At 47.1% G+C, this 22911-nt stretch overlaps 1 protein-coding gene across 1 annotated transcript; it reads right to left on the bottom strand.

The window, feature by feature from the left end:
- Window positions 1-11357: 11357 nt before the first annotated feature.
- On the bottom strand, window positions 11358-13741 carry CDK5R2 (cyclin dependent kinase 5 regulatory subunit 2). The gene has a single exon (XM_032480269.1). The coding sequence runs from the start codon at window positions 13662-13664 to the stop codon at window positions 12555-12557; it is 1110 nt and encodes a 369-aa protein (XP_032336160.1). The 5' UTR covers window positions 13665-13741; the 3' UTR covers window positions 11358-12554.
- Window positions 13742-22911: the final 9170 nt, after the last annotated feature.

Genomic DNA, 22911 nt, shown 5'->3' with positions numbered 1-22911 from the left:
AAAACCTGAGTTCCGGTTCCAGCTTGGCAATTGACTTGCTATTTGGCCTTCAGATAATTCTTCTGGGATTCCAGTTTACTGTGATCTTGGGATGACTGGACTACACCGAAGCCCTGATGAATCCACAATTTTAATACACTCAGCTTCCTGATGGTCCAGTCCTGTCCTAATTGACCCTTTACCCCTTGGTCCTTGGCCTTCCAAGGTTTTGATTCTACCATTGCTTCTCTCTCCCAGTCCAGTTTCCAGCCCCTCTTGCATTCCCTGAAGGTCTGAGCCTTTTCTCTATCATCTCTTCATTCACATCACTGGTGGCTCACTCATGTCACATTCATGTCACATATGGCTCACTCCCCAACTCCCTGCTGTTTGCTTACACTACAGAGTTTACAGAACACTTTCACATTCATTGTTCTATTAATCCGTTCAAGATCAGGGAGGAAGACAGGGCAGGGATTGCTTTTTCCACTTGGAGGATAAGTAAATCAAAGCCCAAGATGTTAAGAGACTTGTTCTAGGACCTGTATCTTCTGGTTCCTCCCCAGGCCTTTTCCAGTGCCCTGAGGGGTTTCTCCATTGTCCTAAGTAGCCTTAGTTACTGTGTTTGTAGGGTCACTGCCCCTGCCCTCCTGGGATTACACAGACCCAACCCTTGTCTCCTCCAGTACCATGTGCTCCACGTGACGAAGCTCCAATTGCCTCCACTTGCAGATGGAATCAGAGGTCCAACTAGCATGCTGTGTGAGGACATCCATGTCCACACTGCCTGAGACCTACAGTCACAGAACAATGATGCCACCTAGGACACCAAGGCTCACTTCTTATACATTAGCTCATGTGATCAAAAGACAAACATCAAAATGGGTTGCTGTGATGTGCTTTTCTCAGAGCCTTCCGCTTTTCTCACCTTCATTTTCCCATCCAGATGTCTTTAAAATGCATTTAACTGCAGCTTGTTCCTCAACCTTTTTAATAATTCATATCAAGTAGACCTGCTGATAATAAAAATGTGCCCTACCATTCATTGGACCAGACTCTGTGCCAGGCTCTGCCCTAGGCTAATGCTTTACCTGTGACCTCTCCTTTGACCTGGTCACAACCTTGCCAAGTGGGGATGGTTACCTTCACTCTCAGATAGGAAACTGAGGCTTAGAGAAATTAAGTGATTGGCTCAGCCTGTGACCCCAGAGCTCAAGTCCTCACCATCACACCATATCCCCTCCCCTGGGCCTTCCTGGGAAGTTTCTTCCTTGTGTGGATGTGACCTGCTGGCTGCCCATTGCAGGTATACTCCATCTAATTGTCTAATCATAGCAGAAGATGATTGATTATAATGAAAAAACTGAACTGATGACTTGTCTTATGAGTGTCTTCAGTTAGGACCCCTGTCTAAATAACAAATCAGACAGTTTTGTTGCCCCATTGTCTTTTGCAAGTCTTCACTTTCCTATGTTCCTATAACCTTTGAGTGGATCACTGTACTCTGGGGTGAGGCTGAGGATCTGACTGCAACTTGACTTTGGTGGCAATTCCTATACCAGTTTGGTCAGCAGGATATCCCCCAGACCCTCCTCTTTCCTGGGATAGTGGGTCTCACGTCCAGAGGCAAGTGGCCCAATGTCCCACTGACTGTGACGTTTTCTATTTCTGAGAATTCTCTCCCACTGGATTTTGTCTTTCAATTCTTTGTAAACAAAAGGTGACGTAGCATAATGGTTAAGTGCAAGGGCTGAACTTCCTAAGTTTGAGTGTTGACTCTGTCACTTACTAGCTGTGTGACCTCAAGCAAGCTACTTTACTTCTTTGTGCCTCAATTACTTCATCTGTAAGGAATAATAATAACAGAACCTACCTTATAGGGTTGAAAGAATAAGTGATTATGTAAGTATCTTTGTACATATATCAGTGTTTTCTATTACTAAGCAAACAAATAAAAACAACCCCAAACAAAGCAAGCACCTGCCTCTTCCCCACCTTGCCCCCATCAGATGCCTTCCATCTTGAGAAGGAACTTGAGTGGCCACACTTCTTTTCCAGGGCAGTTACCCATCTGGCGAGCTTAACCAAGAACCAGCCTCTTGATGGGTTTTGTGGCCACAACCACCATCACATGGGTCAGCCTTCTACATTGAGTGTGTCCTCCATTTCTTTATGGGGTAACTGCAGAATGCACTATATTTAAGATCAGAGGAATTCAGCTAGTTACCAGCTGTGTGACTTCGGCAGTATGTCCATACCATTCAGAGACTTAGTTTTCTCCTTTAAAACGTGAATAATAGTAATGCTTACTTCTTCTAGTTAGTGTGTGGATTCAATAAAAATAACATGAGCAATATCACTTAACATACTTCTCACACTTAATAACACATTTAATAATTTCCTAATATTTCTCTTAATGTGGCAGACACAGCTAGCTCCACACCCCGCTCCAGGTTGTATGCGCCTCACTTTACGTAACAGAGCTGTCACTGGGAAGTGATTGCCCAGCCAGGGACTGGTTTTCCAGCTGTCCTTGCATCTTGGTGAGAGCTATGTGCCTTGTTTTTGGCAATAGAATATGAATGGAAATGATAGTATGTGTTGCTCCCAAACCAAGGTATTTAGAAGTGGTTGTGCCTCCTCTATACTGTCTCTCTCTCTCTCTCTCTCTCTCTCTCTCTCTCTCTCTCTCTCTCTCTATATATATATATATATATATATATATATATATATATATATACATATACATATACACATATTTAATGAAGGTACTGAGGATTGAACCTAGGACCTCCTGCATGCTAGGCTTGTGCTCTACCACTAAGCTATACCCACCTCCTCCCCCACAATACTCTCTTATTTCCTTCCTGCCATCTGGATTTAGAGGATAACTGGTTCCTAAGAGATGGCAGAGCTTCATTATGAAAAGGATCCTGGTCCCTAAAATGTGGAGAGAAGTCATTCATCAACATGGACTATTACATTTAATTTGGAGATTTTCTTGTTACAGCAAATAACATTACCATAATTAATACTCAGATTACATTTAATCCTTCAGCAGGCCTCTGAAATAGACATTATGATTTCTCCCATTTTATGCTGAGAAAACTGAGGCACAGAGGGAGTCACATGGTGAGAAAGGGCAGAGCAGAATTTGAACCCAGTCTGATTTCAGAGGCAGTGACATCTCTTAACTACTAAGGATGTGAAAGAGCTTTATATGCTAAAAGCAATAATAATAAGGACTAATATTTATTGAACACTTATGTGCTACGTGCTATTTAAAGATCTTTACATTAATTTAATCCTCACAACCCTTTGGAGTTGGGTCTAGTATTATTCCCATTCTATAGATGAGGAAAACTGAGGCACAAACTATTAAATAATTTGCTTGGAGTCACAGTGCTGCCAAATGATTCAAACCCTCACAGCCAAGTTTTCACTCCCTTCCCCACCCCTTAGTTCCTTGATCATCTCTCATGGAGGAATGAGCTGATTCTGAGAGGCCTAAGAAGTGACAGGACTATTTCCCCAAACCTTATCCCAACCCCAGGACAGGTTCCCAATTCCAGCACTTGCTTGGGTTTCAGACAAATAACAGAGTGAGAAATATATTTTAGAAGCTCCTGTGCCCAATGTGACCCTTGCATTTATCTCAAATGGCATGGTGGAGCAGCAGGAGCCCAGGGGGACATGGATTCAAACCCAATCTCTGCCTACTCCCTGTGGGAATGAGAAGGTTACTTCTCTCTGAGCCTGAGTGGCCTCATCTATAAAATGGAGACACTGATTACACCTACCTTGTTGGTTTGCTGCAGGGGCAGAGCATATGCCTAAAGGATCCAGCATGGAGGGCTGCTCCGTAACTGTCATCCCTCCAGCACTGACCAGCCCAGAACACAGATCTGCCCTGGGAGCTCAAACCACCTCCCCCAACTTAATTCCCCCAGCTCTGCACCTCAATTCTCCTTCCATGAGTCAGAGAAGATCCTTTCTTGAGTTTCTGTGAGGTTGGGGGAGGAGGAAGTAGCTGAAGGATGCTGGAAGGCCAGACCCTGGGTTCCTTTTTCTGAAAGAGGAGGCCAGGTTGCTTAGCAACCCAGCAGGAAGTTGTCAGGGAGGCTCCAGGCAAGGCTGTCCTTTTTTAAAAATCCTGGAACATAGAGAGATCTGGGGCGACACTAAATGGGGAGATGAATGGGAAAAGTGAGGAAGGGTCCAGGCTCTGATGGTAACCTCTGGTTCTCACTTTCCTTTCCTGTATTCACCTTCCCAGTTCCCCAGCTCTTTCCTCTTGGTTTTCTACCTTTCACACACAGAGGCAGAGAGACAAGTTCTAGGGTCCATGCTGTACACACATCTGTGCACTGGCCACATCAGTAACCATGTACCTAAGGGCCAGGTTCAGGACCACCTTATATGTGTACCGTGCTTTACAGCTTACAAAGCACATCAATATGTGATTTCACCAGATACTTACAACAGCCTCTTTAATTCCTGTACAACAGATGAGGGGAAAAAAAGTGAAGTTTCCACAGTGAGGAGATGGCAGGGCCCAGATTTACTGCAAATCTTAGCATATTTCCACTACACGTAATAGCATAGCTGTTAGTACAGGCTTTGGCACACACATATGTGCCTGCTATTCCATGTCCTCACAGTTTGAAGATCCTTCGGGTCTAGTGTCCTAAGATGACCCCAAGATGCAGGTGAATTTTGGATGCAGGGTTCAGTTGTTCTTCTCTGCTGAGGCAGGGGGATCCCTGGGATGGGGGTCCCAAGAGAAGCTTGGCTTCCTTGCCCACAGGCCTAAACTCAGGAATGCTGCTGTGCTTGGCCAGGCTGGCACAAGTATCTACATACCAGCAGCTGAAGCAAGTCCCCTGGCTGGCATTACAGAGAGAGACACGTGGGTCCCACTGGGGTCGAGACCTGGCATCAAAGAGTAAACACATGTCACCCAGGTCACAGATTTCTCATGGGAGGCCCAGGCTGGCCAGAGCAGCTCAGCACTCCATTCTGGACTCTGTTTTGATCCCTTAATCTTTCTGTCAATATTTATTAATAGTGCTGATTACCATAACAATGGTTGCTACCCCAACAACAACAACAACATTTTCATTCCTATCACAGTCATTTGATAAGACACTACAAATCTAAAAGTCTCATTTCTGTCTGATAGATGAGAAAACTGAAATTCAGAGAGGTTGAATAACTACCTTAGATGAACATCTAGTAAATGGTAGAGTAGGGACTCAAACCTCTGACTCCTAGTCTTTTGTACATCACACCACACTGTCTTTAAATGTCAGGGGATAGAAAGGAGTCCTTGGAGGTCATTCAGCCACCCTGTCCTCTATTTGAATAAGGGACAGTGGGTCTTCTTTGGTACTTACGCAAAAGATAGAGAAGTGTTCTTTAAATGGTCTTGGATGGATGGGTAAGTGTGTATATGTGTGTGTCCATACTCTGTGTGCGTGCATGTACTGTACATGTGCTGTGCATGTACACACACATGCCTTCTGGGCTAGAGAGGTGTCTCACTTCCCTTGTCCAGGGACATTCTTAAACCCTAGGATTTGGAAAGAGCTTGAGAAGGGGGATGCGAGTGGAGAGACTTTGGAGATGTTTGAAAGAGGAGGAGGGCAGGGCTGTAGATGTGTGTTTCTCCCTTTCCAGACACTGCCCAGCCTCATGTTTTTCCTCCTCCTTCCTTTTTTTTTTCTCTTCTTTCTATCGCTCTATTTTTCCTTCTTTATGATTTTTCTTCCCTTTTAAAGTAGTAATAGTATAATTCATTGTAATCAACTAGAAAACTCAGAAAAGTATTAAGAGAGTAAAATAATAATTTAAAATCCCACCACTTAGAACAATAATTACCATTTTAGTAAACATCCTAAAAGTTTCTGTTGCTGCATACACACACACACACAGACACACACACACTGATCAGTATATATTTATTGACTACCTGCTGTGTGCCCAGCACTCTGCTGGGTGCAGGGAATCTAGCAGTGAAGAAGACAGACCTTTTATTGACAGGATACAAAATAAATAAGTAACAAAAAATTATCAGGTGGGGACAAATGTCACAAAGAACTAAATCAAGGGTATGTGGTGAAGAGTGACTATGGGGCAGGCTGAGATGAATTCATCACAAAGAGGTGCTGTTGAGATCTGAATGACAGGAAGAGGAAAGCTATTTAAAGATCTCTCTCTTCTTACATGAATGGGACCACATTATATTGTTTTTAACCTGCTATTTTCACTTTGTCATGGTCATTTTTCATGTCCATAAGTATAGATTATTGCATCACTTTAATGGTCCATAATATCCCAATGAATATTGATCTATCACAATTTACTTAATCTCCTACTGATGTATCCAATTTTTTATTATTATAAATAACGTTATGATAAGCATCTTTGTGTCAGGTCCTTTCCCACTTATCTCCTTAGGGCACATTTCTGGAAATGTGGTAGTTGGGACAAAGAGCATACTGCTTTTCAGATTTTGATCCATAGTCAGGTAGTTCTCCAAAAAGACTGAAATAACATGTATGTTTACAACAGTGTGAGGAAGTGCACGTTTCCCCATTTTTTAAACTCATGGTTGGGATTTTCCATTTTTATAATGTTTGTCAGTATAAAAGATGAAATATCCCATTAGTGTTTTGACTTGAATTTTTTTGGTCAAAGTGAAGTCAAGTATTTTTTTATGTGTTTATTGATTACTTACATTTTTGTGTGAATTACTTCACAGTTTGAATTGTTTTTCTATTGGAAATATATTGTGTTGCAAATATGTTCTCTTAGCTTGTCACTTGTTTTTCAATCTTGTTTGTGGTTTTTTTTCTCTATTTCTTTAGCATTTGAAAGGTTAAATGGAGTCAGATGAATCTTTTTCTTTAAGATCTTTCTATCTCTAAAAAGATGTTCTCCACCCAACCTAAGATGTAATAATAATAATAATAATAATAATAATAATAAATAACCCATATTTTCTTCAAGTATTTTTATTTAATATTTGACTGTCATATATTAATTACCATTTTCTAATTATGCAAATAATGTACTAATACATTTTTACTGTAAAAAATTAAACTCCACAGATAAGATAAAAGTCCTATAGATAATACCACAATTCCTTCTCAGAAGTCACTTATTAAGAGTGATGTGTATCTTTCTTAAGGTTCTATTATACACACACACACACACAGAAAAATTATAGTTTAGTGTGATTTGTTTTGCTTTTGCATAAATTATATTGTACTATGTGTATTGTTATGCAAATTTTAATGATACTACATGTTTGGAGATCTTTCAGGTCAATACATACAGTCCAATCCATTCTTTTAAACTGAATACTGTAGTATTCAGTAATTTGAACGTATCAAAGTTTATTTAACCTCTAACCTACTGGTGGATATTTAGGTTGATTCCAGTTTATCTCTCTCTAAACAATAATCAATGTAAAAAACTTTGTCATGTTTCTTTGTGCACATATTTAAGTATTTCTCTAGGGTCAATGTGAAAAATTAGAATTCTGGAGTAGAAAAGTATATGTATTTAACTTTCTAATAGATACTTTCAAATTGTCTCCTATTCTAAGGCTTTCATAGTTTATCTTTTTTTTCTTTAAATTTTAAAAAATCAATTTGGAACTTATTTGGGGGTAAAGAATGAGGAAGGATTGAACTTTTTTATTCATATAAATGACTGCCCAGTTGTACCAAAACCATTTACTGACTAATCTATCTTTTCCCGATGGATTTGAAATGGTGCCTTTATCATATGTTAAATTCCCACATATGCTGGAGTTTAGTTTTGAATTATCTATTCTGTTCTATTGATATGTCTATTCCTGTATCAGTGCCTTATGTTTTAGTTTCTTGGGCTCTATAATAAATTTTAATATCTGGTAGGGTAACCCTTCCATCATTACTCTTCTTTCTTAGGCTTTTCTTGATATTCTGTGCTTTTCTGGAATGATTTGTAAATTATTTTTAACAGGAGTAGAAAGGTTATAAAGAACTACTTATTTCCCTTATTTACATTGTTTATCACTACCTCTCCTTCCTTTTAGGTTGTCATATATAAAAAAGCACACAGAGAGACTAATTTTATGGGCTTGATGCTAAATATCAGTCACAGGAGATTGTGATCACGGGGAAAATATCTCATAAGGGAGGTAACTACTATGGGCAATTATCACTAAGTAGAAAGAGACCTTGGGAGCAGCTAATTGCTAAAGAAATAGTAGGAAGAATCCAGGGAGAGGAGGAAACCTTGAAAGCCCAAACTAGATTGGAAGAATTTTAAACAAGAAACTGAGAGGTTAAACATGAATGCTAAGAAGAAAAAAAAAGAAGAGACAGAGGTAGGAGGTGGAGGGTGGGGGGTGGGGATGGTGCTGGAGTGAAAAGCTGCAAGTGCAACAGAGGGAGGGCTTCTAAAAAACTCCTGGATGTATTAAACTAAGGTCAAAGGAACTTGAATCCTGAGACTATGCCCTGCAGTTTATCTATCTTATACCCAGTCTTTCATCACACTGAACTTTTTTTTTTCTCTATTTTTTCTATCCCACATTTATACACCTAACCTGTGTGGGTACAGATGACCTTCTTGTTGGGTGTCTGGTGAGGGAAGGTGTTGAGAGGGAAAACAATGGTTTTAATAAAGGTCTTTAAAGTGTTAACCTGCTGTTTTGAGGCCCTCATGGCAAATGTTGTTTATGATGTATAAAGGGGTCAGGAGTAGCACTTAAGGTGGGGCATATGAAGGTCAGGCCCCCAAACCTGGCTGCCAGCTGTCCCTGGTCATGGTGACATAGTCAAAGGGGCTGCTTTGGTGGCCTCTGTTGTAGAAATCTGGAGATGTTCATCTGGGCACCTGAGGCAGAGTCTCAGTGGGTAGAGGCCATAGGATGTCCCTTGGATACTGCCAGATGCTTTGGTTGCTGGGCACCTTGCCTGGCAGGAAAAGCTGTTACCGTGACAACCACTCCCCCTCCATGTCTGTGATTTTTTATATTTCTCCTTTCCCATTAAGTGCCAAAGTATTCCAGGGACAGGCAAGCAGAGCTCTCAGGACAGAATGTCCTCTGCTCTAGGAAGAGGGTCAGGGAAGGAGAGTGGAGATGTGTATATGTTATGACTGAAAGAAACTTTATCAATATAAATGCTTATGTATCTACTTCTGTGTTAAAATGTGTTGTATATAAATACATGTTATCATGCAAATGTCAGATCACTGTTTACCTGCCCATTTACTTTCCTGATCCCCTCCTCTCTCTGCTGCCCCTGTGCTGGGAGTCACCTCGGTCCTTTGCTGAGGGGAAGTGCTGAGTCATGGCTCCAGCTGGATTTCTGTCTCCTATTCTCTATCTCCATTCTTTCCTCAGTCCATCTCTCACCCCTGCTGATCTTTGTCTAAGAGAGCTCTGGGACCTCTTTACCACCTCCCTTCCTAGCCTGGACTCACTTTCCTGAGGTTCACTTATGGGCAATAAAGAGAAGGCACTGTTTCTGCATTTACTGCCTTCTCACTTTGCCTTCTCAGAAGACTGTTCTGAGTCCTTCTCCTTACAACTGCCCTTCCCTGAGAAAATAGGAATCTGACCAAGTTTGACCCAGAGGCTAATTCTTCCACGTATTCAGGCTGATCCTCCTCCAGTCCCTCACCACTTAATCGGATTATGGCAGAGTCTCACGCCTTGGGGTATGGCAAGGAAAGTGAGATTTAATTTGACACCACGCACTGAGACTTTTTCCTCATTCTAGGTCTCCAAGTGCCAGACCACAGGTTCTTGGAGGCGTGTGTGTGTGTGTGTGTGTGTGTGTGTGTGTGTGTGTAGTAACGGATGTTACTATGTCTATGCGTTCAGGGGCAGTATATTGAGCCCCCCCCAAAGGGCAGGATATTTGGGGGTTTCTATAGGCTCTCAGGTCTCTTTCCCATCCCCTTTAGGCTCTTCTAACTCAGAAATCCCTATCAAGTAGTCTCACTAACTAGTTTCAAATAAGACAGACCTGGATTGTTCTCCCCAAAGCCCCGCCAGAGGTAAGAGAGTGGAGAGGTGGCCCCGCCCGCTCAGTCTGGTTACTATGGCGACAGCCGCGGGGTGACCCAAGTGCTCCTCCCTCCTCCCAAACCTAGAGAGATGACGGCACCGCGCTGACTGCGCCAAATTCCAGCCAATGGGCGGCTGCTCCCGCCTTCCCTTCCGCCAGCGCTCCCCACCTCACCCCCGGGAACTCGATTCACAAATCTGGATTGGGGATTTCCGGCTCCAGGCTGGGTGAAAGGGCGCTGGGCTGAGGCAGGGGGAGAGTCGAGGTCTGTCCTCCTAGGAAGGCAAGTATAAGCCGGTATTCCTGGGTTCTTGAGCCAGACTCCTGTAACTCGCCACAAGACTAGATCACACCCTACTCCCAAATTATCCAGAAAACCTAACTGAGACCAATCTTGCAATTCCTCCTGCCTCTGCAAGTCCTCACTCTGCCCGTGCGCGCCCGTCAGCACCACGGACAGCGACCCCGGGCCTTGTCTTTGTGGTCCTCACAGATTCTCTGAATCCTGGAGGTCTCGGTGGTGACTAGGGTCAGAGACGCCAGTGCTCTACTGGAGGTCTCCTTGGACCAATGAAATAGTGAACTGGGCGCGTAGCAATGAGGTAAAGAAGGCAATGGGGACCAAAGAGGAATCTCAGGCTAAATAGCTTACTTCTCTTCTTTCAACCCCAAAGAACGGTGCCCCTCTCCCAGGCTGCCTGTGCTCTAGCCTCTCTGGGGAAGAAGGGCCAGGTCTGAATTTCAAGCTGGGATGGACTTCTCAAGGCTTCCCTGAGTGGGCACGTGGCTGAAGAACCTCTGTGGGTTGGGGGGAAGCATATGGGGCTAAGTGTGGCATTCCGGACCTGCCTAAGAGTGGTGAAGACAGACTTAGTCAAGTCTAACTGGACTGTTGACAGGATGTATGGCAGGAGAGATGGAGGAGGAAGAGAAAAGCAAAATAATAACTAGCTGGTGCTGCTTCAATGAACCACTCTGTAAAAGGGGAAGAACTTCTGCTGTCCTTATCACTTATTCCCTAAATGGCCTGGACATTAATGAGTAGGTAGGTCAAACAATTTGAAAGCAGGGAAGGTGGGGCGGGAAATCAGCTTTGCCACCAGACCTCAAACTTTGGCTCCCTCACTTTACTCTCTGTAAAATGGAAGCCAAGGAGCGGGGAAAAGAGACGAAAAGAGCAGCAGTTCTTAGGGACTCGACTTCCCCACTAGGCCCATGGGGGCCCTCCTGCCCTTCCTATGACAGTTCCACTCCAGCTCCCTCCCTCCCGGGGCCCAAAAAAAAGGCCGGCGCAAACACATCCTCAGGCGCTTCCAGCGCTTTATAGTTCTCTCCCGGACAGACGGACAGACAGACAATGCGGCCCGCGCCGTCGGCCCGCATCATTGGCACCTTGGATACGGCACCAGGCCCAACCCAGTCCCTGGTACCCTCCCGGGAGAATTCCGGTCTGGCCTCAGATCAGCACCTCAGACAGCTCCCGGCCCAAACCACCCCCCTTCCCCCCTCCCTCTGGAAACAACCACATAAATCAAAAGGGGGGAAAACAAAAATACCTAAAGATAAAGAAGGGTGCCCCTCCCTCAGAGTAAGAAGAGTTTTCTGTCTCCACCCACCCTTCCGCTGAGGCACCGCCGCCGCCCCGGGGGTGACCTCCTAGGTTGATTTTCTCCCAAACCTCAGCCTCCTGAAGCTGGCATCCCCCTCCCCCCAACTCCCGGCATGCAACACGTTGGAAAAGGTAGGGAGAGGCAGTGGGGGTGGGGCGAAGGACCATCCTGGTGGTTGTCGCGGCTCCTGGGGCTGCAGTTTCTCGCCGCACCTCAGCCGATCCAAATTAAGAACTAATGTTCCCTTTGGTCAGGGGAGGGAAGTACGGGGGCTCAGTCGGGGGAATAAATGCAAGCTGACACAGGCGGAATGGGAAGGCAGACAGGAGGGAAGATGGTGACACATGCCAGGAGCCAGGAAAAGAGAAGGGGAGATGGGGAAACAGGTGCAGAAAGAGAAAGGGGCAGTGAGAGAGAGTCAGATAGGGGGTAAGATGGAGACGGAAATACACACCCAAGGAACGGAAAATGGAAAGGCAGGGAGGGAGATAGGAAGTCAGAAGATGAAGGAAGGAGGGAAGGTGAAGATACAGGAAGGAGATGAAGAAATGGGTAAAACCGAGGGAGACGGATTTCCAGACACACACAGAAGGGAAGGAGGAGGAGACCCGGGCAGAATTGGGGAGATGGGGACGCAGAGAGATAAAAAGGGTGAGGTTGAGGTTCCCCTTCCGCGCTCATCCCCCACCCCCACCCTGCGCCCAGCAAATCCAGACGTCGCGGCCTCTGGCATCCTGGCCTCCACCCTCCCGTGCTGGGCAGGGGCGGCTCCTCCTCCGGCCGCGGCGCGGAGCGGCGGTAACAGCGGCGGCAGCTTGATGGTCCCGGGGGCTCCGAGTGTGTGTCAGGGGCTGGGGTGGGGGGAGGGGGCGGGAGCTGCCCTTAGGTATCCCTAGCGGTCCAGGTTCATAGTCCAGTGCTTGGCTCCGGTCGCGCAGCTGTCCCTGGCGGCCGAGGATGAGGCGGGGGCCGTGGGCGCACTCCCGCTGGGTGGACCCCCGGCGCCGGCGGCGGCCTCGCCCTCGTTCTTGAGGTCTTGGAAGACCTGCGTGAAGAAGTGGGGGTCGGCGTTGAGTCGCAGCATCTGCGGGCTGAGCCGTTGGATGAGGCGCAGGCAGCGCTGCCAGAAGCGCTCCTTGTCGGGCTCCACGAGGAAGGGCTTGAGCGGGTAGGAGATCTCGTTGCCCATGTAGGAGTAGGCGAGGTAGAGGCAGGTGAGGAAGGCGGCCTGCAGCTCGGCGGCGGACGCCAGCTCATCCCCGCGCAGAGACTCGCGACAGAGCAGGTACACGAACACCAGGTTGGCGGGCGTAATGAAGGCCTGGTCTTGCCAGCCCTGCAGCAGCAGCGAGCGGTCCACTCCGCGGAACCAGCCCACCAGCTCGCCGGGGCTCAGCTCCTTGAGACGGTAGCAGCGTCGGCACACGAAGTCGCCCAGGCAGCGCAGCAGCTCGCCGGTGGATGCCTGCACGATGACACGCCGCGGAGAGCCGCCAGGTACTGGCGGCGCTGCCTGAGGGGCTTGGGGGAGCGGTGGCGGCTTCCCCCCACCGGAACCTGGCGGTGGGGCGGCGGCACTGCCCCTCGACGGCGGCTCGCAGGTGACAGCGGCCGCCGGCACAGTGGGCACGGGCACCGCCAGGGGTTTGGCGGCGCCGCCGCCGTCAGGGGGGTCTCGGCCCTTGCGGAGGAGGTTCTCGCGGTTGCGTTGCTGGACCAGGGGGTCGGGGCCAGTGGACGCCGGCTTGGGCGTCACCTTCTTGCTGCCTTTCTTCTTCTTGGCAGACGCGGCCACCAGGCGCTTCCAGGTGAGCGCCGAGATGAGCACGGACGGCCGCTTGAGCCGGCTCTCGCCTTTGCCGCCCTTGACTATTGGCGGCCCGCCGTAGCCCCCCAGCACCTCGTCCCCCGCGGGCGGCGCCTTCTTCTTCTCCTCGGGTAGCGAGCCGGGCCTCCGGCCTTTGGCCGAGGAGGCTGGGGAAAGAGACAGCACCGTGCCCATTGTGCAGAGCGGGGCCGGCGCCCGGGCCCCGGCAGGAACCGCGGGCGGCGCTGCTGCCGCCGCCGCCGCCGCCGCTGCAGCCCCGGGGGACCCGGCAGTGGGGGCCCAGCCCCGGCCCGGGCGCGGGAACGGGCAGTGAAAGGTGCCTGCCTGGCTTGCTCGGCGGCTGCTCAGAGTCTGAGCTGCGCCAGCTGCAGCGTCAGCTCCACCCCTTGGGCCGGTCTTTGACCGCGCCGCGCCCCGCCTCACGCAGCCAATCCTCGGCCCAACTGCCCTCCTAACTGGCAGCTCCACTGACCAATAGTATCTCTCATGCCAACCTCAAGTCCCGCCCATTCCCCCACCTCGGTCTCTGGTCCTTTCCCTTCTCTAGAAAGGGGAAAGGAGGAGAAGACTAGTTCGAGAGCCCCCTGAGGGTCAGAGCTGGCGGATCGGGGGGGTGGGGGTTGGAGAGCTTCTCCCACTTACCCCTCCAGGTCCTAGGCCCCTGACTCAATTTGTTTTGATGCATTGGATCGGGGTAGCAGAGATGCCATGGGAACAGTTTCTCCCTCCTTTTCATAATGTGTTGGGGGTTAGCGTAGGCAAGGAGGGCCCTTATCAGGGAGCCCTGGCCCCAACTGGGTCGCACTGCACCAGCTCCTCCAATCTAGCAATCGGTCGATACTCTCTTAGCTCTCCTCCCAACCCTTTCCCCTACCAGGCCACTAGGGAGGGCTGCAGCAAGTGCTTTCTTGGTCTGCCTGTGATGGGGTGCTATTGGGCTCTGGCATTCCTGAAGGTTACAACGCGCCTTCTTGGAGGCCTTTACTCTGGGGGTGGCAAGACCCTCAGATATGTATCTGAGGCCACCATTTGCCGACCTGATTCTCTGCAGCTGAGTGAGGGGTGAGAAGCCCTGAGCTCTGGTCCCTGGGCATCTCCTCTTGTGCTTTGTCCCCACCCCTGCAACACACCCTCATTCTACCCTTGGGTGAGTGATGGGTGGTTGGTCCCTTGGGAAAAGCTGGAAGTTGTTCTGCCAGGCTGGAACAGTAGATGGGCCTTCTCTACTGAGGCCCAGGATAGTTGATTCCACCTCCAGCCCAGCCCTGCATTCAGGTTGAGGCGTTTCATTGTTACAGGCTCCCTGCCATTCAGATCCTAGCTGTCCCTACTCCTAGCTGCAAGCTGTTAGTCTGGGTCCTACCCATTTCTTTCTGGGTCTGTCTGTTCCCTCCTCAGTACCCACAGGCCTTTGTTCTGGATCTGGTACTCTCCAGGCCTGCAGAACGTCCTGAGCCCAGCTGGTTCTGGGGCTTTGTTATCTGCCTTGTAGGACTGTATCCACCCTTCTCCTGGCCTGTTCTCTGTGGCTTCCCATCAGAGGAGTCTTCTGGCTTCTTAAGTGGGCCTTAGACGTGAGTATGGGTTTCTTGGTAGTGAAGCCTTTACTTAAGGATTCAGCAGAATCCTCAGAATTGGCCCTGGAATCACCTCCATGATCCTCATGGACCACCAACACATCTCCAAGGATCCACTGCTGTCAAGATTGGTAGGTACACATGTGTGTGCCTAGCTCACTCCAGGCAGGCTATTTTAGAATCCCCTTGGGCTGCCATCTGAGGCATCAGCTTTTCTCAGCTGTCTCACAGCCCCCTCCAGCTCCCACTCCAGGGTGGCTGTGGTCTGGCTGTCTTGATTCCCCATCTTTTTCCACTGTACACATGCCAACTTGTACCCCTTCCTGACTCAGCGCCATGTGCGGTTTCTCAGCAGGGATTCTCCTGCTCTCTTAGATCTGATCTTTATTCTCTCACAGCCCAAGCTGACCTGCCCAACCTCTCATTCTCCCCATAGTTGCAGAAACATATTCCCTCTTTTCAGCATCTGTAATTGGTCCCACTTCCTCCTACAAGGCCTTCTGAGTCAGCCTTTATCTGACACCCAAGGAACAGCTGGTTCACCAGTGGTTAAGGACAGGCCCCACAGAGACTGATGTACACAGGCAGAAACACCGGCACGTGGATCTGAATGGCACGTGGGCCCTCCCAGCTCTGCTCCCAGGAGTCCCTCATTGATGTAAGGCCTATTGTTGGTATCATTTAGGACAAGATTCTATGCAGCACCCACAGATGTCACCACCATGGTATCCCTACTCCAGGCCCAGCAGTCCTCTTAGAATCAAGAATTTCCTCCTCTGCTTCAAGGTCCCCAAATCAGGTGCCTTAGAAGATCTCACTCCCACTTCTCATTCTCCATCTTTCCCTGCCTCTCTCTCTCACTTACATACTCACCACCCTCCTAGGTCCTATTATCCCTCTTGAATCTCTGAGCTCCTCTTACTGTGACAGGACCCTTCCTCAGACCACCACCCTGCCTACTTCAAGCTCTTGAAATTCCACCTCCTCCGAGAAACTATTATGGGCTAATTGGGAGGGACCTGGTACCCTCTCTGACATCAATCTTTCTAACCTCTCCCCACCACCAGCAGCTGCTACATAACAACCTGGTTAAGGGCTGGGCTCTGAGTCCCCAGTCCAAGATGTGCAAGATGGATATGGATGGAATTTAAAGGACAAGCAAAATAATAAAAACGAATCCATAAAGAATAAAGGCATTTCTGTTGTTAAAAAGCTGGCAGCATTAAGGGAGGAGAGAGGTGGGTTATGCGGGTTATGTCGATACAGGGGGACAAACATGATGAAACCAGGAAGACTTAATGAAAAGATGGCTTTAGGGAAGGAGAGTGGCTTCCTACCCACATCTGCAAGTGTGCTTTTCTGGTTGGATTATGTATAGGGTCTATGTTCTGTGATTGATTCACTTATCTACATTAATCTCTTTATGTTGTTCTCATCTATTTCCCATGGATATACGTGCTCCTCTGGGACAGTGTGGATGTACTAGACTCCCTTAGATGAGAAATCCCCTGAGGCCAGGCTCCTTGTCTGTCTCATCACTCTGTAGGTTACCTAGAACAGCACCCTGTCCAGTTAAGTGGATATTTCTGAGGGCTCTTTAAGTCAAGAGCTGTAGGTGTAGACCAAGAACTGGAGGGATTAGACCAGGGTTTAGCCTGTGCCAGAACATGGCCTTGTTGGTGAGGATCATCACCAATTTCACCTTAGAGATGAGCCCTGCACTGACCCTTCCTGGGAAGATGAGCCCCATCTTCAGGGGAACACCCCCAGGCAATGATGCTCCGACTTTTCAGCACTTTGGCTGATTTTATCTTTTTCTGATGATTTTATCTTTTTTTGAGAGGCCATAGTGTCAGAGGCAGGAGGCAGGAGTTCTTGTCCACATCTTATAAACTGTATCACTTGGGGAAGTCATTTCTAGCTTTCTGGGCCTCCCTTTCTTCATGCTAAAATGAAGGCATTCTGTATATTTTTATTATAAGGCAAAAAATGAATATTAAAGGAATAAGAAAATATCTTGGGGATTGGACTTAAAAATTATTCCTAAAGCCTCTTCCATTCTATGATTCTGATTCTAAATAAAATATGTTCTGTGAATCTGTTTCACTTTCTAGCTCCAGCCCTGTCTGGTTCTCTCTAATCTGTTTCTGCTTGACGGGCTCAGTCTTATGTGCACAGCATCTGTGTGAGGCCTGCCTTCTGCAGTTCATCCCAGGAGATAAAGAGGAGGGTGCTCAGGCTCTCAGCAACGTAAACCTCCCTAGATTCCTCCAAACTCGGGGTGGGGCGGGGTAGGGGGAGCTGAAAGGTGATGAGACATAGGACAGGGTGCCAAGATGGCTGAGTTCTAGGGTCTCCCCGGTAAAAATCAAGGGCAGAGGTCCTAGAACGCAAGGTCATTGTATCCCATATCTCCAAGGGGGCCCTATAAAGGGGCTGATGACAATGCAGTTTCTTCAAACAGCTAGGATGGAGACTCAGCCTGGGCTTCTGAATCCCTTGATCTTGTGGCCCCCTACTCCTTCAGTAATCCAGTACTCCCACTCCAGGGACTCAGCTCCTGAGATGTGCAAAAGGAAAGGATATGTACCATCCCTTTCTCCCTCTCCAGAGGACCTTACCTCAGGGGAGCTGGGGTGGGGAGGAGTAAGGCCCAGAAAGACAGTGGAGGGAGCAGAACCCGTCCCCAGGCAACAGTGGAGAGTGAGGAAAGGGGCTGAGCAGAGAGAAGAGAAGAACTTGATAAAGGAAGTGCTGCTAGCTGCCAGGAGGAAGACCCCACGTTCTCACATCTTTCCCTTTCCAACAATCCCTTTGCTAGAAGGACTTAATTGAGGAGCCCAAATATAGGATTTTTTAAGAACAGAGAATAGGGTTGATAAGCACAGTTGGGGAAGTGGTGCCCTGGGACAGGGAGAAAAGGGACCAATGCCGAGATGCTGGAGGGCCCAGCATTATGGGTCTGAAGGACAAGGGTGAGCTGAGGGCTCCTTTTCCTTGCCCTTAGCTTTGCTTCCTTAATGAACACTTGGTCCCCCTTCTAGGTTACCATTGCCAGCCCTCCCTCATCCTCATCCCTGGATCTTCTCTCCCCAGCTCTCTGGTTCCTGCCTTCACCTCCCTTTGTTGCCCCCTGAGAGTTCTCTCTGCCCAATGCTTCTAGTACTTTCCAATAGCTTTATCTCTCAGTTCATCATCTCCTGATTCCATCAAGCCCCTTTTAAACCTCCTCCCTTTTGCCCCCAACCCCAAGCCACAAGCATCTCTGTCTCTTCCCTGCCCCTGCTGGAGCCCAGCATAGAACTCCAGATGTAGGAGCAGATCAAGAAGGGTGGGGGTGGTGGCTGTTGCTTTTCTGGGATATTCTTAGCCTGTCTGGGGGCTGGAGCTGGAATCAACGTTTCCATCTCAACCAGGCAGGTGGCTGCAGGAAAGCTGCTGCTGCGATTGGATCTTCATCTAGTTGTATATCTCTTTCCCTGTCCCTGTCCTCCTCTGCCTCAATTCCATGCTGAGTCCTGCCTTCTGACCCCTGTGCCCTGGGATGGCAGTGGCAGGGGCGGGGGGGTCCCTCTGCTCTGGCCTGGCCTCAGTGAGGTCTGAAAACCCTGCTCTTGGAGATTCTGGGGGAAAGAGAAGAGCCCTCAAGAACTCTAGCTAAGATATTCCCTGGATCTGCACACAGCCTTTGCCCTCTGCCCAGCTTTCATCTGCCCCAACAAACCCCTCCATGGTACTTGGTCCCTAGACGCTAGCCATTACCATGAAAGCCTTTCTTATCTTGACTTACAGGAATGCTCAGGGACCCTTTAGTTCTGGGAACTGCCTCCTGAGAGAGGCTGAGACCTGGGGTATGGTCCTCCTTTGGGACTGAACAAGGGGCTTACTGGCCCAGATTCCTTCATTAGCAGAGGGAGGGGCCAGGAAGAGATCTGACTTATTTGAAAATAGCACTGAAAACATTTGTCACCTTAAAAATACATTGACAGTGTGGGGGTTCCTATGCAGGCTCTGGCATCACGAAGGTCTAATTTCAAATCTAGCTCCCCACTTATGAGCTAGGGGACTTTGGGCAAGTTTCTTAATTCTTCTGAGATCTAAAAAGGTGGACTATCAAAGGGTTGTTGTAAGATTTTGTTTAATCTCACAATGCTCCACAGTGCTTGGTGCATAGTGCTTGATGTTCAAAAAAATGTGAGTTATTATAAATTACATTGTTATCATTATTTTTACAGAGCAGAAACAGTTTGCTTGACCTGTACCATTAGCATGTTTTTTTTTTTTCCCCTCATTAGAACATTCTTCATTAAAGGGCCAGGGTCATACTATCACTTCTTTTTGTTTGGCTTTTGAGACCTGAATTTACAGCTGTCCTTTCTTTTTGGCCATTGTGCTGGCAGCTATTGCTACTCAGACTGTTCCTGAGGGGTTGTTTGATTTGATTCCTGAGGTCACAAAGACCTGACAGCATATCAAGCTCTGGTCCACTGCAGACCTCATTAATTTTGTGAACCTCTGTGTCCCTGCTCTGTGTCAGGCACCATGCTGGCCTCTCATTCTGACTGCGCTTCTCAGAGAGCATTCTCTAACTACTCATCCCACACCCCACTGTCTTTCCAAAGCTCCAGAGACTCCATGTAGGGTCAGTTCCGCTTTTCAAGAGCTTTGAGGAAATATTCTGCAAAATTATAAAATCCATATTAGCAAATATTATTTGAGAAATTGTAGCCTATAAGGTCCTGGGCTAGGTGCTGGGAACAGGAAACAGCATGAGTTGGGTCACCAGTCTTCAAAGAGCATAGAACAGAAATGAGAATATGAAAAATAATAATAAATAGTTGTAAGTTGATCAGTGTCCTAGGATCAGTTACAGAGGATGGGACTGGATAACTTGACTGATTCCCCCCCACCTTCTACCTTTGCAGCTAGTCTGTCTCCAGCTTGTCCTCAATTCTCACAACCAAGCAACAGCTAAGCAACCACTGGCAAGGGGTTAAAATCAATTTTTAACTGAGGTCAGTTCCTCCAACTGGTATCATGTCCTCTCCACTCCATGGCCTTTCCTGTCCAACCCCAAGTACCTTTCCCAAGGCAGAGCCAGGCCTCAGCAACTGCCTATTCACAGTGACCAATTCTGCTCTCTGAGCATGAGGGTGAATGAATAACTGCTTGTAGGAAGAGCCCTGGTGGGCCTGCTTATGGCCCAATATCTTGTCAGGTAGAAGTCACTTCTGTTTTCCTCCTGTTTATCTAGGACTGGGGGTTGTAGGGGGTGGCCTTTGTAACAGATTAATTTATACTTTATTTTCCCTGACTGCAAAATATAAAGACAATCCTTAATTTTTATCTCCTTTAAGTAAAAAGGCAATCTTGATTTTATCAGCTAGAGCCCCACATATACTTGCTTTTGATTTTGAATAGAGAGCAGAGAAGTGTAAGAAGGTTGTCTGCTAGATTAATTGGTAGTTCCTAAACTACTCTGCCTGGCAGAACCACCTGAAAGAACTTTGTAAAAACAATTTCTGGGCCGTACCTCAAACCTATGGAATCATAATTTCTCTGGGTGGGCTCAAGGTGGCATCACTTTAAGAAAATATTAAGAGGGAGAGGAAAACTTGGGGAGATGGCTGGGGTCCCATCTGTTCCTTCTGTTGAGCACCACTGTTGTGCTGCCAGAGGAACATCCAGTCTATAGTAAGAATATCCTAACTTGCTTTGGGGAAACCACTTCTCCCACACTCTCAATTCATGTTGTTTACATGAGGCAATGTGCATACTGTTTCCTTATACCCAAGGGCCAGGCTCAGGACCACCTTATATGTGTGCTGTGCTTTACAGCTTACAAAGCATATCCATAGACATGATTTCACCTAATACTTCCAACATCCTTTTTAATAGATATGTACCTGATCATTTATTTACCTTGCTGGTAACAATGAATCAGGGATGGGGTAACCAAAGCCAGTCCAACGAGATTCAATTCTTGAAGTTTTACAATAACTGTTGAGAATGAGATGTTTTCCTTCCTCTGAGGTTGCTAGCCTGGTGAGATGAAAGCCTTGAGATGCCAGTGACTCTCTTGTCCCCTGCATGGAGAGAGGTCACCTGAAATAATACACAAGAAAACAGTCAATAGATAGATGGGCAGATTTCTGATGTAATTTTAGCCCCTGGACCCAGCTGGGCCTGATGCAGATCTATGACCCAACAAACACTCCTCCTTCCCACTTTTTTTCTTCTAATCTTAACATAATTTGAGTAGCAAATCTAATATTAGCAAGGGGAAAAAAATCCAGCTAATAGAACTTCTTGCCTGGAAATTTTTCTTCCAGAAACTTGTTGGTAATTTCAGAGAAGTACATGTTCAGTCTTGATGACTGAAAAAGGTGGTCTCTCACATCTGGTTGTCAGTGAAGGACTGAATCTGGATGAGACACTGTTGACCAAAATCTGGGTTCTGACCCCAAGGCTTATTTCCTGCTGGATTCCTCAAAACTCCCTGTCTAAATCATAGCTGATGATTGGAGTTCATCAGGTCCAAGTGACTCTCAAATTAAAACCTTGGGACAAGAAAGCCATTTCCCTACAGCCTGCACAATTATCAAGTCTTCCTGGGTTGCTGCCAGGTTGCATTCCTTGGGTATCAGCTTCCTGCTAAATAAGAAATCTGATGCTTCACCCGCCATCATGCTTCTGAATCAAGTTTGCCCCCAACCAGTGTAAGAGGCAGCTGTGGCCACACAGAGCCATTTGTTATCATCAGGGTCATTAACACAATGTCTCTGGGTGGCAGCGCTGGGGGTGAGTCTGAGATTTAAGCTGCCCCAGGGTTCTCTTCCAGGACTCCTGTCTGGACTGCCTTTGGGGAGTTATCTCAGGAGAGTGGCTGGGGCTCCAATCAAACCAAAATTTTCAGACGCAATATGGTCATATCTGCTTTTCTTTTTCTTTTCTTTTTTTTTTTTTTTAACTCTGAGGCTGTTTACTTTTAAGTAGTTTTATGGATTATTCTACAATAGGACAATATTTTCCTAACCCACTCTGTGGTCCAGGTCCAAATACACAATTTTGATGGTGATTCTACGAGCACTTGGCCATCCATTCATATTTCACCTTTCCATTCATGTGTTCACTCAACACAAATTTAAATGAGCAAGAAATTTCCTTTTCTTTCTTTTTCTTCTCTTTCTTCCTTTCTTTCTTTCTCTCTCTCTTTCTTCCTTTTTTTCTTTCTCTCTCTCTTTCTTCCTTCCTTTCTTTCTCTCTTTCTTTCTTTCTTTCTTTCTTTCTTTCTTTCTTTCTTTCTTTCTTTCTTTCTTTCTTTCTTTTCTTTCTTTCTTTCTTCTTTCTAACTTCCTTCCTTTCTTTCTTTCTTTCTTCCTTCCTTCCTTCCTTCCTTCTTTCCCTCCTTCCTTCCTTCCTTCCTTCTTTCCCTCCTTCCTTCCCTCCCTCCTTTCTTTCTTTCTTTCTTCTTTTTGGTTAAATCAAATCTGACTTCTAGCCTGATCCTATTAGGATGGAGGGAAATTCATTCTCAGTTGTTATGGGGACTCCATCCTCCTCCCAAAGGTTAAACAGAAGAAGGTCTCTGGCATCAATTCTGGGGGGAATTCATTGTCTAAGCCCAAAGAGCCCCTCAAAGCCTGGCATCTCTACTGTTTCTAGGTTGTGACTGGGGGTCAGGAATCTTAAATTTTTTATGCAACATGTGAAAAATACAAAAAAGTAAAACAATATTTCCACCACCTAGTTTAAATAATTAAATATTGCCAACAGTTTGATTCCCTTATCTTCTCCTCAATAGCCTCCTCTTCCCTATCACCAACTGCCCAACAGAATAATCA

Source organism: Camelus ferus, chromosome 5 (genome assembly GCF_009834535.1).
Source record: "Camelus ferus isolate YT-003-E chromosome 5, BCGSAC_Cfer_1.0, whole genome shotgun sequence".
NCBI lineage: Eukaryota > Metazoa > Chordata > Mammalia > Artiodactyla > Camelidae > Camelus > Camelus ferus.
The sequence above is the reverse complement of the archived record's forward strand: the minus strand, read 5'-3'. Positions and strand labels throughout refer to the sequence as shown.

Bases quoted from the DNA above. Each gene is read 5' to 3' on its own strand.
- CDK5R2 (XM_032480269.1), bottom strand. From the start codon at position 13,664: ATGGGCACGGTGCTGTCTCTTTCCCCAGCCTCCTCGGCCAAAGGCCGG.